The 16,217-nt window shown below is 48.3% G+C and overlaps 1 protein-coding gene across 2 annotated transcripts in view; it reads right to left on the bottom strand.

Annotated features, from left to right (window-relative positions):
- The window catches only part of PREX1 (phosphatidylinositol-3,4,5-trisphosphate dependent Rac exchange factor 1), a 192,380-nt gene that overhangs the window by 77,724 nt on the left and 98,439 nt on the right, over positions 1-16,217 (bottom strand). For both annotated transcript variants that reach the window (XR_014254955.1, XM_082430786.1), the window contains exon 5: positions 13,542-13,643. Coding sequence is in view for 1 of the 2 variants with exons in the window: in XM_082430786.1 (XP_082286912.1) it covers positions 13,542-13,643 (102 nt within the window). In the remaining variant the exon portion in view is untranslated. The remainder of the gene's footprint in view (positions 1-13,541; positions 13,644-16,217) is intronic.

Genomic DNA, 16,217 nt, shown 5'->3' with positions numbered 1-16,217 from the left:
CAAGCCAGCCAAGGCACGAAAGGCGAGTGTACCCAGCCAGCTCCCTGTTTCCTCCGAGTGAGCAGTGACAGAGGCTCAACCCGCCAAAGCAGATCCAGCATCCTCTCCTTCTAAAAGCGGGGGGTCAAATGAAAGCCTGAGGACCAAGTCCAACCCACCACCTGTTGCAATAAACGAAGCTTTACGCTCAGTCATTTCCCCGCTGTCCTCACTTCTTTGTAGCCACATCATCAGAGTGGAATCGTCGCGACAGAGACCATACGGCCTGTGAAGCCTGTAATATTTACTATCTGGTCCTTTAAAGGAGAAGCTTGCTGACCCCTGGTCAAAAGCAACAGAACAGATTCTTAGCTGAGCACAAGGCCACCCGGAATAAAGGCAGCATTCCCGTCCACCTGGACACAGGTTCTGATCTCTGGGGTGTGTGCAGCTTCCGTCTTCCTTGCCCATCTCCCCTTTCCCTGGGCTGGAACGTGGACACGGTGTGAACATCTGAGAACCCAGGGGTGGAAGAACATAAACCCTGGACTGCCTTGTACAGAAATAAAATTACACGTTAAGTCACTGTTATTTCGGGTCTCCGTCACTGTAGCTAAAATATATCCTGATACATATGACAGATGAGGAAGCTGAGGTGGACCCAGAGGCGAGGTCACTTGTCCAAGGTCGAAGATTGCTAAGGGGTGGAGCCAAAATTCAAACCCATGCAACTGAAGCCCAGAGCCCATGTTTTTAACTGCTACTCCATGCTTCTCCAGCCTGTGTCCCTGGGATCCTACCTCCTCTCACCTCCATCCACAAGGGCGAAGCCCTCAGCTCTCTTATTCTTGAGACTAAGAGCTTTAGGGCCTGTCACACCCTGGGAGGCACTGCCACCACATCCCAAACCCCTGGAAGTTGGAATTTCAGCGATCCTCCACTGATGGGTTCCCTGAGGGGCTGCCAACACCCAGTAGCTAGTAAAAATGAGAAAAAGGTTATTTCCCTCTTCCGTCGGGCTGCTTCCACCTCTCCTCCTGCCTGAGATCACTGCTGGGCATGGAGAATTGAAACCGAGCAGGACCTTCTGGCTAGGTTCCTGGCTGGGCCGAAACTGAGGGGAAGGTATTGGCTTTGGTGTCTTGGTTCACAAGGGAGTGTTGACTCTGCTCTGCCCAGCCACAAACTCAGGGTCCATTCCTGCCTCTGGGCCTTTGCACTTGCTGTGCCCTTTACTGGCATACTCTTTCTCCAAATCGTAAGAGGTGGTACAGTACTGGCATAAGGATAGGCATATAGGTCAATGGAAAAGAAGTGAGAGTCCAGAAATAAATCCTTACATTTATAGTCACTAAATTTTTAACAAGGTGCTAAGACAATTAAATGGGGAAAGGACAGTCTTTTCAACAAATGCTGCTGGGAAAACTGGGTATCCACATGCAAAAAAATAAAATTGGACCCCTTCCTCACACTATACACAAAAATTAACTCAAAGTGGGTCATAGGGACTTCCCTGGTGGCACAGTGGTTAAGAATCCGCCTGCCAATGCAGGGGACACAGGTTCGATCCCTGGTCCGGGAAGATCCCACATGCCATGGAGCAACTAAGCCCGTGTGCCACAACTACTGAGCCCGCGTGCCACAACTACTGAGCCTGCGTGCCACAACTCCTGATGCCCACACGCCTAGAGTCCGTGCTCCACAACGAGAAGCCACCGCAATGAGAAGCCTGCGTACCATAACAAAGAGTAGCCCTCTTTCGCCGCAACTAAAAGGAAGTCCACACACAGCAACGAGGACCCAACGCAGCCAAAAATTTAATTAATTAATTGATTGATTGATTAAAAAAAAAGACAACTCAATTAAAAAATAAGCAAAGGATTTAAACAGACATTTCTCCAAAGACGATACACAAATGGCCAATAAGCTCATGAAAAGATGCTCAATATCATTAGTCATTACAGAAATGCAAAACAAAACCACAATGAGATATCACTTCACACCCCCTAGAATGGCTATAATCAAAAAGACAAACAATAACAAGTGTTCTTGAGGATGTAGAGAAACTGGAATCCTCATACATTGCAGGAGAAAATATAAAATGGTGCAGCAGCTTTGGAAAAGAGTTTGGCAATTCCCTAAGGACAGCTGGATTTAGCCACACCCGAAACCATCTAGCCACATACTTTTCAGTTACATGGGCTCATTTTTTTTTCTTTTTTTCTTAAGCCTGTTTGAGCTAGTTTTTCCATCCCTTGTATTTGAAAGAGTCTCTACTGCTTCACAATCCCAGAGAGACTGCAAGAATTTGGAATCCCAAAGGTGTCCCCCGTCAGTCCCAGACAAGCATAAAATATGGGTATCTTCAAAATTAATGGAAGCTTGAGCTGCGCTAACAAAGGCCTCACATGCAAAAGGAGGGAGGTGAGGAGGCTCCTGCCCAATTCAGAACTTAACACACTGTCTTAATAAGTTACAACAGAGTCAAGTTCAAAAGAGACAGACTATGGTGTTGAAAACCCTGGAATCCATATCCAAGGTGGAATAGCTACATGAACTTACAGGGCTTGGCCCAGAGAACAGTATTTCTGGAAGGAACCCAAAAGCTGCTTGTTAAGAATCTTGGGAGAACCACATAACTAAGAAGAAACCCTCTGGATCTGTAAGACCTCAGAGGGTCCAAGTGGACCAAGTGTGCACATCTGTGAAATGGGATCACAATCAGATCCTAAGGTTGTTGTGTGGATCGAATGGAATGATGAATGTTAAAGTGTTGGTAATCAGTAAGGACACAATATTTATCATCATAATTATTTCTATACTAATCATAGCTGTTACATTTACTATTATTTCTAGCAATAATAACAGTAAAAGCTGTAGTCATAGTAGTAATCATAATAGCTAGCATTTGCACTTACTAAGTGTACCAAGCACTGTTCCAAACTTCAGTTTCATAAGTCATTTCATCCTCAAACCATCCCAAAGAGGTAGGTACTGTTTTTATCTTCACTCTACAGGTGAGGCACAAAGAAGCAAGGCCTCTTGCCCAAGGCCACAGAGCCAGAAAGCAGGACCTGGTAGACGTCTCACCACACCCACAGGCCCCTCCAGAAACAGTACCAGTAGGGCGTGAACACGCCCAAAAGTAGGCTCTTAGAACAAACACGAAACATCTGAGCAGGGGCAGGCCCTGGGTATTCCTTAAAAACACTGAGGGCAGAGAAGGGAGGGGGTGTGCAGGGGTCACCCAGTAAATCAGCAGCGGAAGCCCCTCTAGAGCCAGGCTGGGTAACCTTTCCCCAACATCCGTCCTGACAGCCCCGTGTGGTTTCGCAAGCAGGGCTCGAGGTGAGGGCTTCCTGGAAGAGAGGATGTCAGAGCAGAGGAACCCACCGCTTCCGCTCCCCTCCCATCACATTTACCAAAAGGGTGACCGCTGGTGTCTGCTCTGTGCGGCCCCATCGTGTCCCCGGAGGTGTGGGCACTGGGCCTCAAACTCCAGGCCAAACTGGGCATCAAGGAAACGTGGCTGCAGCCAACTCCCCCTTTCTTGCTCAGCTTTGCTTGAGATTCAGAAAAGGACCAGGAGAAAAACACAGGGCCCAGAGGCAGAGGAAGAGAGGGGTGCAGAGGACGAGACAGGGAGGCGATGGGACCCAGGTTTTCCCCTGTCCTCTCTCCCGTCCTGGAGTCCAAGAGGGGCCACTCCTGGCCAGCTCCCAGGGCGTGTTCAAGAGCCTTCCATCTCCCAGCCGTAGCTACCGGCTCAAGGAGAGCATAGTGGGGAACTCCCTGGCAGTCCAGTGGTTAGGACTCCATGCTTTCACTGCTACGGGTGTGGGTTTGATCCCTGTGGGACCCGAGCTGACCCAACGAGCCCTGGGACATTCGGGAAAGACACGCTCCCTTCTCCCTTGGTAGCCGTGCTGATCAGACACAGGCCTGAGGTTGCTGGAGGCCCATGTTGCCACCATGAGAAGGGAGCCTCCCAGGAATAAAGCTGACACAGAGGAAATCTGAGCCAGGAGATGGGAAGAGACTGATTCTCAATGGCATCATTTGAGCTCCTGGATGCAGCCATAAGAAGATGGATCCATAAAACCACAGAGTGAAAACACAGCTGGACTTGTCACTGGAAGAAGTGACAATACCCATTACTTGCTGTGACTTGGGGTTCCTGGAGGCTCAAAAGGAGACATGGGGTTAGAAAGTCATGCTGTCTTCTCTACAAAGAGAAAAAGGCAGCCTTGAGGTTGGGAATGTCACCAGTGGGGGCTGGATCCCATGGAGCACACCCACTTTCTAGGGACACCTCACCCAGCTCCAGGAGGGGCTGATCCTGCACCAGCTGTGGCTCTGTCCACAGACCTCTGCCCAAGGCACCACCATCAAAGCTCAGGAAGCCAAGCTCTGAGCTCGTTATCAAAACTTCCTGGTATTTCAGTTCTGGGTCCCTGCATGCCCCGTCTAGGGTGACAGCAAGATGCAAATGAAGAGGCACTAGCAAGACCCACCACCACTTGAAAGAAGAAGAAAAAGAAAAAAGAAAAGAAAAAAAAAAAAAAACGAGAAACGAAAATCATCTGTAAGTCCATGAAAACCCAGAACTGAAAAGCTGCTCAGCATGGTAAAGAAAACCTCCGTGCATGCCAACTATATGAAATATATTTCATGCCAATGTATTTCCGATTTTAACAATTCCAGCCCCTGCTGCAGGTTGAAAACTGTAGCCCCTTGGATTAGGAATTAATGGGGGAAAGGAAATAATGCTCATGGGTCTTAAAAACTCCTTCCTTCCACTTGGAGAGATGGGGGGAGACAGCAGGAAGAGGGCTCAGTTCTGGGAGTTCACATTCTGGCTTTGACGAGGACATGCTATGTGACCTTGGGCAAGTCTCATCCCCTTTCCGAGCCTTGGTCTCCTGGCTACGCAATGCATGACTGGATCAGAGCCTGGGTCACAATCCGGACGCTGCAGGCCAAATGCTATTGCCAGGCTCTCTCAGCAAAGCAGAAGTTCTAGCCACCTTTGGTCTGTGTTTCCACCAGACAACAGCAATTGGCTGACCTGACTGGTGGCCACCCCCATAGACGGAACATGTGTGCTATATAGTCTGTTACAATCCCCATCCCAACCCACTGGGTTACATCCAATCTACTCACTCACTTCTTTCACCTGCCCTGCAGGCACCCATGTTTAACACCCTGGGTTGGTGTCTACTGACATTCAGTGGTGGGGCTCCAACATGCAGTGACTCTATATCCAACTTCCAAAGGAGGTCCTAGCACACCTTACTGCAAAAGTCTACATCCTGCACTCCCAATTCCAGGTTCTACAGAGGAGAGGGTAAAATTGGGAGAGATAATGATGGTGGTAGTGGTAGTTTTAAATTCCAATTTAGTAGAAGAAAAAAAAGAAAGAAAGGAAGGAAGGGGGGGAGGGAAGGAGAAAGGAAGGAAGAAAACAAGAGTAACTAAACCAAAAAAACTAAAACTATCCAAAATAAAGCAAGAAAGAGGGAAAAAAAGAAGCATTAAAAAAAAAGAGGACAAATAAAAAAATTTTATAAAGGTGGTAGAAACAAGATCAAATATATCAATAAATAAATATAAGTAGACTAAATAAACTCTCCTGTTCAAAGATAGAGACTGACAGGACAGATTTTAAAACTTTAACTTCATACTGCTTACAAAAGAAGTATCTAAAATCTAAGGGTACGATACAGATGGCCAACAAACACATGAAAAGATGCTCAACGTCACTAATTATTAGAGAAATGCAAATAAAATTATAATGAGGTATCACCTCACACCGGTCAGAATGGCCATCATCAAAAAATCTACAAACAATAAATGCTGGAGACGGTGTGGAGAAAAGGGAACCCTCTTACGCTGTTGGTGGGAAGGTATCAATAAACTGATACAGCCACTAAGGAGAACAATATGGAGGTTCGTTAAAAAACTAAAGACGGAACTACCAGAACTACTGTATGACCCAGCAATCCCACTCCTCGGCATGTACCTGGAGAAAAACATAATTCAAAAAGATACATGCACCCCAATGTTCACTGCAGCGCTATTTACAATAGCCAGGACATGGAAGTAACCTAAGTGTGCATCAACAGAAGAATGAATAAAGAAGATGTGGTACATATATACAATGGAATATTATTCAGCCATAACAAGGAATGAAATTGTGCAATTTGCAGAGACGTGGATGGACCTAGAGACTGTCGTACAGAGTGAAGTAAGTCAGAAAGAGAAAAACAAATATCGTACAATATCGCTTATATGTGGAATCTAGAAAAATGACAGAGATGAACTTATCTGCAAAGCAGAAATAGAGACACAGACGTAGAGAACAGATGTACGGGTATGGGGAGGGGGGTGGCAGGGGGAAAGGAGGGGTGGGATGAATGTATATGTATAAAATAAATAACTAATGAGAACCTACTGTATAGCACAGGGAACTCTACTCAGTGCTCTGTGGCGACCTAAATGGGAAGGAAATCCAAAAAAGAGGGGATATATGTATGCATATAGCTGATTCACTTTGCTGCACAGCAGAAACTAACACAACATTGTAAAGCAACTATACTCCAATAAAAATTAATTTTAAAAAAATCTAAGGGTACAGAATTGTTAATAGTAAGAGGATGAAATAAGATATATCATGAAAAGACTAATCAAAAGAAACCTATGGTAGCTTATTAATACTGAACAAAACAGACTTTGAGACAATAAAAATAGCTCATACTTACTAGGCACTTATAAGCCTTTTATAGGTATTATTTCATTTAATCTTCACAATAACCAATGATAAGGCACTATTTGACAGAGGAGCAGACTGAGGCACAGAGAGTTTGTCATTTCTCAAAGAGGTGATACTAGTAAGAGGAGGAGTTGGGATCAATAAAAATAAAAATCATTACATTATTAGAGTAGCTAACATTTACCAAGCATGACTGACTATACCTAGTAAAATGCAAAGTGCTCTCATGGGTTTTCTCAGGCATTGTCTCATTGATCTTTGCAGCAAGCCTGGGAGGGAGCGACTTTACAGATAGGGTAATGGGGGCACAGAGAGGTTCAGCAACTTGCCCTCAGTCACACAGCTAAGAAGAGGTGGAGCTGGATTTTCAAACTTAGACTCTTAACCATCACGCAGAGCGTGGCAGAAAGCAGAATGCAGGCAGGACTCCGAGGAAGAGTGGTCTGGGAGGCCCCTAGTAAGATCAGGAATCGGAGCTTGGCTTTGAAAGGGAGAGGAGAGAGCAGGTCCCCCACCCTGAGGGAGTAGAGCAGCCCGAGGCTATTGCTGCTCACCACACGGAAAGAGCCTGAATTGGGGCTGGTGCAGTCAGAGGTGCTGAAGCATCTGTGGGCAAGGTGTCAGCGCTCAGCCCAAGAGGCAAGATGCAGGGCGGGCACTGTGGTTGGGGGAAAGACGAGAGCGGGGGCAAAGGGGGCCACAGAAAAGAGACCTGTGACTTCCTGTGCCTTCTCGGCAAGACGGTAACAATGCCAGATCGCCAGCAGATTAGGAACTCACTTCGTAACATCAGGGTCAGAGAAGAATTCCAAAGAGATGACCCGAGGTAGCCAGAATGAAGAGAAAGAACTCTGGCAAATCAACACAAAAGACAACTATCCAACAGAAAATGAGCAAATGACGCGAAGAGGCAGTTCTCATAAAATGCCTCTGTCTCCACTGCCACCACCCTGGTCCAGTCACCTCCTGCCTGGACCACTCGTATCAATGCCTCCCTGGTCTCCCCGCCCCTCGCCTCCACCCTCATCACCCCACAGTCCCTTCTCCACAAACAGCCTGAGAGATCCCGTGAGAACTAAGATCCTGTCCCTCCTCTGCTCAAAACCTTCCCACGGTGCCCACCTCACTCAGAGCAGACAAAGACCCCACAAGGCCCCACATAATCTGGGCCCATCACCTCTCTAACCTCACTCCCCGACTCTCTCCCTCAGGTCCTCCCCTCTGGTCACACGGGCCTCCTCACTGTTCCTCATATGCACTCCTGCCTCAGGGCCTTTGCACTGGCTCTTCCCTCTGTCTGGAAGACTCTTCCCCCAGGTACCTATAGGGCCCCCTTCCTCACCTCCTTGAGGTCTTGGCACAAATGTCACTTTCTCCATCCATCACTCCTGGACCTTACTAACCCTCATATTTTTTTTTCCATAGTATTCATGCCATCTAAACAAGTACATACATTTCCTATTCATTCATTTGTTGTCTGTTTCTACCCCCCCCAGTAGAATGTCAGACCACAGAAGAAGGGGTTTGGGCAGTTTTTGTTCACTTTGTATCTCCAGCACCTACTATAATGCCTGACATATAATAGCTGCTCAATAAATGGTTGGTAAATGCATGAATGGCTCCAAAAACCCTAGACACTGCAGCACCCACTGTGGCTCTCCTCCTGGAGATAATCAGGAAGACGGAAAGAGATTTGTTAAGAAAGTACTAGTCTCACGGTGTGATTCACTGTGCTTGGTGTTATGTTCTCCCCTCTCCCACCACCCACCCCACGTAAAGTTTCCTCCTGTGCCGCCTAAAATCCTTTGGTGAGCTGTGAGCGGTACACATCCCACACTCTGGGAAACACACCACTCCCCAGTCATCCTCCTGCACCAAGAACTGATGCCGACACCTCCTTAGTGATGGACCACGGGCCATCCCCAGGGGCACCACACTCCTGACGGCCAAGGAGACAGACGTGACAACCAAATGGCAAGGTCCTCACACTGTGTGTAGGTGACAGCTGCATCACCCATAGACAGACGTGGGAGGTGCAGAAGACACCGGAGCCTATGCAGGGTCCCGAGGCTATACCCTGAGCAGAGATCCTGCAAAAGCATCCCTGACACGACCCCTCTGCAGCTGCTGTCCCAGAAGATGGTTCCCAGGACGTGCCCAGTTTGGGCCCAGAATGTTTGATCTGGCCATTTACGGAGATGAGGACGAGGCGGTAGGTGGGAGGGGAGACAGGTCTGGGGGAAGGAGAGAGCTGAGCATTTGGTTTGGGATATGCTAGGTAAAAGGTGCCTGTGAGACTTTCAAGCGGAGAAGTCAAGTGGGCAGGAGAACAAGACCAGGTTTAGGCGAGAGGTCCAGGCTGGAAGTCATCGGACAGAGACGGGGTCTAAAGCCATGGGAATGTCCACCTAGAAACTTCTACGTGGATGTTCACAGCAGCATTATTCATAATCTCCAGAAAGTGGAAACAACCCAAGCGCCCATCAACTGATGAACGGATAAACAAAACATGGTATACCCACACAATGGAATATTATTCCGCCACAGAAAGGAATAAAGTGGTGATGTATACTACAACATGGATGAACCTTGAAAACACTGCGCTAAGTGAAAGAAGCCAGACACAAAAAGCTACACATTATATGATTCCACTCATATGAAATGCCCAGAGTAGGCAAATTCACAGAGACAGAAAGTAGATGAGTGCTTGCCGGGGGCTGCAGGGAGGAGGGAAAAGGGAAGTGACTGTTCGTGGATCCAGAGTTTCTCTTGGGGGTGATGCAAATGTTCTAAAATTACTGTGGTGATGGTTGCACAACTTTGGAATATACTTTAAAAGGGGGGTGGGGCATGGAATGGATGAGGCCACCGCAGGTGCAAATCTGGATAGAAAAAAGGCCCATGGACTGAGCCCACCTACACTTGGAGGCCTGGAAGGTGACGAATCAGCAAAGGAGACTGAAAGGAAGGCGTCAGAGAGGCAGGAGACAAAGGGAACAGGGGACTGGAGGGGAAGCTGCCCCTTTAGACACACGTGCCCCTCCTGTTTGCCCTCTGCCGGCCTCAACCCGCTTCCATTACATACCAGGCCCTTGTGGGTCCAGTCCGAGACTGAAGCTCCAAGAGACAGGCACCGGGTCTGTCTTGCTCACGACTGTGGCCCTGAGCCGTGCCAGCAGCTGGTGCGCACGCCAGCGAGATCTGCACGTCACCAGGCAATAGCTAAAAGGGTCCGTGACAGTGGGTCTCCCCTCGGGCACTTGCCATTTGAGCACCAGGGGCATCACCCCAAACCTGAATCATTTTCTGGGAAACGGTGATGGAAAACTCAGCAAAGCCTGAAAATGCCAACTGGCTATCCCAGACCTGGGCCGAAGGCTGAAATAGAATGTTCCGGCTATTCTTAGGCAATGTTTCAAGTTCAGCTTTTTGGGGCTATTCCCAAAGAGACTTTCATTTTCGCCTCGTCCCCCTTCCCACCCAGGCTCCTTGACCCTTTTCGCCTACTCAATTCAAAGTTCAGCTCAAACAAGGGGGCTCAGAAGGCCACAGGGACATCTGTGAGGGCGTCAGAATCGGAGGGGGTGTGGGCAGGACTGAGGGTTCGGGCTCAGCTGCCCCAAGCTCATAGGATCATCTTTGAAAATCCACTGGAAAATGTGACAGAAAAAAGGAACTCAGGAGGGGTACGTAGCGTTCCCCTCAATCCCAGCTGTTTTCTGATGCAAACATTCCAGCTGTGGGTGCCAAAGGCCAGGACACTCTGAGCAATTCTGTCGGGCGGGGAGCATGGCATGTCCCCACAGGAATCTCAGGCCCTGCTGGCAGGTGCCCCAGTGCTCTCTGAGCCCCGGATAAACACAGCTGGAGATGGAGGAAACGGGACGTGTAAACAGCCATTTGGTCTGGAGGAAAACTCACAGCTCCGCTTCCTCATTGTTTCCTGTGGGCAGTTACTCCTCCATCAATTGCCAGCGGGCTCTGTCTCTCTCTCTCTCTGCTCTCCTGGGAATCCAGAGCCCAGGAATCTCACCGGGCCAGACTGTGGCCCCTGGGGCTGAGCAGGCCTCAGAAACACCTGGACTTCACATCGAGAGCTTAGAGTCCGCCAGGACATACAGGTCCAGCCCCACTGCCGGGGTGGTTCCCCAAAATACATTATATGTATATGCATATTCCCCAAATTATATGTATAATGTTATACATATAATTTATATATATGTACATAATTTATACATTTATACATATTATACATACAATGTTATATATGTATAACATACATAATGTTATATGCATATATAACATTATATGTATAATGTATATTCCCCAAAATACATTACGGAAACTGCCACTCCAAGTGGCCACTGGGATACCAGACTTTCCCAAGATCCAGAAACCAAAGTGTTAATACCTAGGGAACCTTGGATGGGGTCTGGGGCTATAGCTGGCGATTCTTCCAATGGGTCAGATATTCAAGGTTTTGAAACCCAGGAAAGAAGGAGCAAACTAGCCACCAAGCCACAAAACACAAGGCCACCAACCTTCCCAGACCCCCACCTAGGGAACTGAGAAGGTCAGCATCCCTGACACCCCAGCACTTCGGCGGCTTAACTCTCCAAAGTGCTTCCCAACAGGCAGTGTAGCCTGATGGTTAGGGCGCAGAACCCTAGAATCAGACTGCCCAGGTTCCAATCATGGCTCATCCTGCTTACCTAACGTGAGACCTTGAACGGGCCACTTCCCTCGTCTGTGCCTCTGTGCCTCATCTCTAAAAGGGGGCTGATACAGTGCCTACTTCACTGAGTTGCTGTAAGAATTAAGTAAATAAAGGTTTAATCATCATATCAACCCTATCAGTACTATTAATACAAACACTGTATTACAGACAGGGAAACTGAGGTCCAGGGAAGTGACTTTCCCAAGGTTAAGCAGCCAGTAAATGGCAGAGCTAGAATTCAAACCCAGACAGCCTGTGACTGCAAAGCCTGGCTCTAATCCAGGGGTCAGCAAATTTTTTCTGTAAATGGCCAGACTAAATATTTTAGGCTTTGCTGGCCACATCTGGTCTCTGTCACATATTCTTCTTTGCTTGTTTTGGGGGCTTTTTTAACAACCCTTAAAAAAATGTGAACACCATTCTTAGCTCATGGATTGTACGAAAACAGCCCATGGGCTGGATCTGGCTCACAGGCCACAGTTTTGCCAACCCCTGCCCTAAACCACTGCAGAATACTACCTCTTAAATGCCGGCAACTGATTCAAGTTTGGAAAACACACCAAACAAATCAAGTGAAGCACATCTGCAGGTCCACTGCAGTCCACAGGTTACCAATTTACAAGTTCCACCTGGAGCTTCTTCAGCACCAAGATGAAGAGCTGAGCTACTTATGGCATTTCCAACACCTGTCTGGGGATCAAAGCAGCTGCAAGAACAACTGCAGATGGTTCTTTCACCTCCCTGGGAGGCATAAACAGCAGCAGGCCAGAGGAGGCGCAGGGAGAGCTGGGTCCCACCACCCACGGATACGCACGTTAAAGGCCTGTGTTCACAGGCAGAGCTGATGGCCCCCACGAGGGTCTTGTCAAACACTGTCTCCAGCAGAAAGGCAAGTTCAAGAATCCCTAGTACTTTTCCCCTTCCCTCTCCCTTTCAGCTCATGGAGCAAAGATGCATGTGGCCCCAGTGCGCAGGTGCATGAATGAGGCACCACCAGCCAAATTAATCCACCAGCAGGGACCCCAGGAAACAGCTGTCAGACAGAAGGCCTTCAGGATGGAGCCAGGGCAGGCTCAGGCCAATGGCCACCGTCTCCAAGGGCGGAAAAGCCTGGGCTGAAAGCAGTGGATGGCGGCAGAGCCATCCACCCAGCTGGAGATCTGCCTGGAAGCTGACCCTGAAGTTGAGGATCGAGACTTCTTGGGCCCTCCCACAAGCAGCACATCGTCCCCTGGTCTGCCTGACCAAGACTAAGTCAAATGTGGCTGGGCGGGGAGGGAGACAGCAGGTGTGTCGATGGCTCTGGTTTGTCCCCCCCAGCATCTGCACCCGCATCCCTCTTCCACCAAGAGCCCAGATCTGGGTGAGGGGGTCCCTCTCTCTCCATCACTGGACTTTTGGCCTGTGGGATCCAGTGACTGGTGGGAGCACATGACACAAGTCTGTGCCAATCAGAGCTTGCTTGCTCAAGGTTGATTGGTTCAGGGGTGGAGCACCCGACTGTGGTCTCAGCCAATCAGAACACGACACTGCCCTGCTCACTGTCACTGGACTGTATCTCAGCCAATCAAAGCACAACACTACCCAGCTCATAGTGATTGGGTCAGGGGTAGAGGCAAGTCCAAGCATATGAGAGGAGGGCAAACAGCACAAGCAAAGGCTTCCTGTAATTGGTTCAAATTAAAGCACATGACTCAGGACCAAAGCATTCCTAATATTGCATTCTCCTCACAGATGACCAAAGCCTGAGTGACTCTCAGGACTTCTGTCAGAGCTACTGGAAGAGAGGCTCACTCTTTCCCATTGTCTTTGAACTTGAGAGGGTGCAAAGCCACAGTAACTACAGCCATCTGCTACCATGCTGAAAATAAGCGCTGAAAGGTGGGAAGCAGAATTGAACCAGGGAGAAAGAGGCAGGGTCCTGGCCTGGATGCAGCCTGGCCCAAAACCAATGCTGCCCCTAAACTTCTCAGCTACCTGAACTAACAAGTTTTATTTTTTTTGATTAAGCCAGGCAAAGCTGAATTTTCTGTCGCTTCAAAATCGGGGAAAGGAACAGGGGGAACGTCTCACCTTGAGGAGGAGGGGGTACTTGCAGATCCTCTGAATAGGAGATAACAGGTAGCCCTCCAGAGGGATGTCCGTGGTCTTCCGGCCTCCCAGGAGCATGCAGCTCTGAAAAGGGACAGGAGACCTTCGTTAGAACTCACCAAGGACAGCAAAGGAATTTGGCCACCCTCAAATAATCATGGGAAGCACTCTCAAAATGCAGCTAAAGACAATCACTTTGGAAGCAACTTAACAATACCTAGGGGAGGAAGAAATGTGTATATTCTACAACCCAGCACAAAGCCTAGATCAGAGGCTGGCAAACTATTGCCCGTGGGCCAAATCCTGCCTACTCCCTGTTTTGGCAATTAAATTTTTACTGGAACACAGCCATACCCATTTGTTTACACAATGTCCATGGCTGCATCTGAGAGCTGAGTAGTTGTAACAAAGACCTTATAGTTGCAAAACCTAAAATATTTACTATCTGGCCTTTTACAGAAAAGTCTGCCAACCTTCGTTCTACAGAAACTCACACACATGCACAGGACACAGGAACATGGACACTGAAAACTGCCTTGTTGAAAACAGCAAAAAGTGCACAGCAACCTAAATATCCATCAGCTGGAGAATGAAAAATGTTTGCAGCAGATTTCCACAATGGTACACTACGCAGTGGTGAAAATGGGAGAACTAAAGCTATGTATAGCAATGTGGGTGAACCTCAAAAACACGCTCTTGAGCAAAAAAGGAAAACAAAAGGATATGTATGGTGTGAACCCATTTACATAAACCTTTTAATGACACACAAAACAAAACTAGGCATTGTTTATGGAGAACCTATCGGTAGTAAAGTAGAAAGTCATGCATGGGAAAGAAGTGTACCAAGTTACATGTCTATGGTCTCCCACCACGCCCCTCACAGTCCTGGGTCCCTAGGGCTCACTGTGTGCCCAATGTATGAATGAATGAATGAAGAGACTAATGAATGAATGGACTAATGAATGAATGAACAAACTGCCAGCACATCCAGCAATGAAGGGGTCTCAGCCTTCCGCCTCAACACCATGCTAGCAGAATGGAAATGGAACGGGACTCTTGGGAAAAGGGATTCCCATCCAATCATTTATTCATTCATTCATTCTCCAAATACACATTGTATGCTTACTATGTGCTGGGCACAGTTCCAAGCACTTGGGAACTTCCCAACAAAGCAGACAACTTCCCTGCTTATAGTCAAGGTAAAATAAGACCAGAGAACATTTACCGTGTGCTTACCATGCCTAAGGCTCTGTGCCTTGTGTTTCACCCATAGGTAAAGTTCATCCTCACAGCCCTAGAATAAGCAAGATCCCTATCCCAGATGGGCAAACTGGCACTCAGAGCCAGAAGCACTGGCCCAAGTCTCAGAGCTCAGTCCTCTGCCTCTCGGGGATCTTTCGGGGACCCTCTCCTTAGAGAAATAGTCCCAGGGACCCTGGGTCCCTGCTCTAGCAGGAGCTGCATGGCTCCCAGCCCCACATCCAGCCCTGGCACAGATGGGGGATCAGGGCTGCAGCAGCTGGGATGTGCCAGGTCCCACACTGCTCACACTCAGGCCTTTGTCCTCCAAGACAGCGCTCCCCACAAGCTGCCCTGATGATGTCAGCTCCAGGCAGAGAGAGGGAGCCTGGGAGTGGGGTGTGCTTTCCAGACGCCCCCAGGGCTTGGCTGGAGAAAGGCCTGCCTCTTTGTCCAGGAACAAGAAGTTTTCACAGGACTGTCACAGCCACCAATTCCTCTTCACCCCAAACACCCTAGATTTTCATTTAAAAAGAAAAAAAAAAAAAAAAAAGCCAGCACATACAGAGCTATTCACTATTCTAATAAGATTATGCCCCAGGCACTATGGGAAGAACTTCTGAGAATCCTCTCTTTAAACCATCCTAATTTCACAGAACTGATTCAGGTGAGGTGTCATCCTCATCCTCTTCCCGACCTCCTAATGGCAGCCATGCCCCTGGGTCGTCCTTTCCATCCACACTCATTCCCCGCTGACCTCATCCAGACCCATCACTTTCACCACTTTAACCATCCTTTACGCAGAAACACTCAGCTTTCTATCTCCAGCCTGGCCCCTCCCTTCCCAAAACCCGAGACTCACATCTCTGCTTCTAGGCCCAAATCCCCACCTGGACATCTAACAGGCATCCTTAAACCTCACACATCCAAAAGGGAATTTTTTTTTTGGCCACACCCCACAGCTTGCAAAATCTTAGTTCCCCAACCAGGGATCAAACCCGGCCTCAGCAGTGAAAGCGCTGAGTCCTAACCACTGGACGGCCAGGGAATTCCCCAAAAGGGAATCTTTTAATTTATCTCTCCTACATGCTCCTACCCAAACTTCACCATTTCAGGAAATTGTACCTCCATTCTTACAGTTGTTTGGGCCCTAAGCCCTGGAGACATCTTTGATTCTTCCCATTCGTTAATACCCCAAAGCCAACCACATGGCACATCGTGTCAGCTGGACAATCAGACTCTGTGTAAATCCAACCACCTCTCAAAGCGCTACTGCCCCACCCTCACCACCGTCATCTCCTGCCTGGACCACTGCAGCAGCCCCAGAGTGGGTTGAATAGTGTCCCCCCAAATGCCATGTCCACCCGGAAACTCAGAATGTGACCTTATTTGGAAATAAGGTCTTTACAGATATAATTA

This window comes from Balaenoptera physalus (genome assembly GCF_965194825.1).
Source record: "Balaenoptera physalus genome assembly, chromosome: 16".
NCBI classification, from domain to species: Eukaryota; Metazoa; Chordata; class Mammalia; order Artiodactyla; family Balaenopteridae; genus Balaenoptera; species Balaenoptera physalus.
The sequence above is the reverse complement of the archived record's forward strand: the minus strand, read 5'-3'. Positions and strand labels throughout refer to the sequence as shown.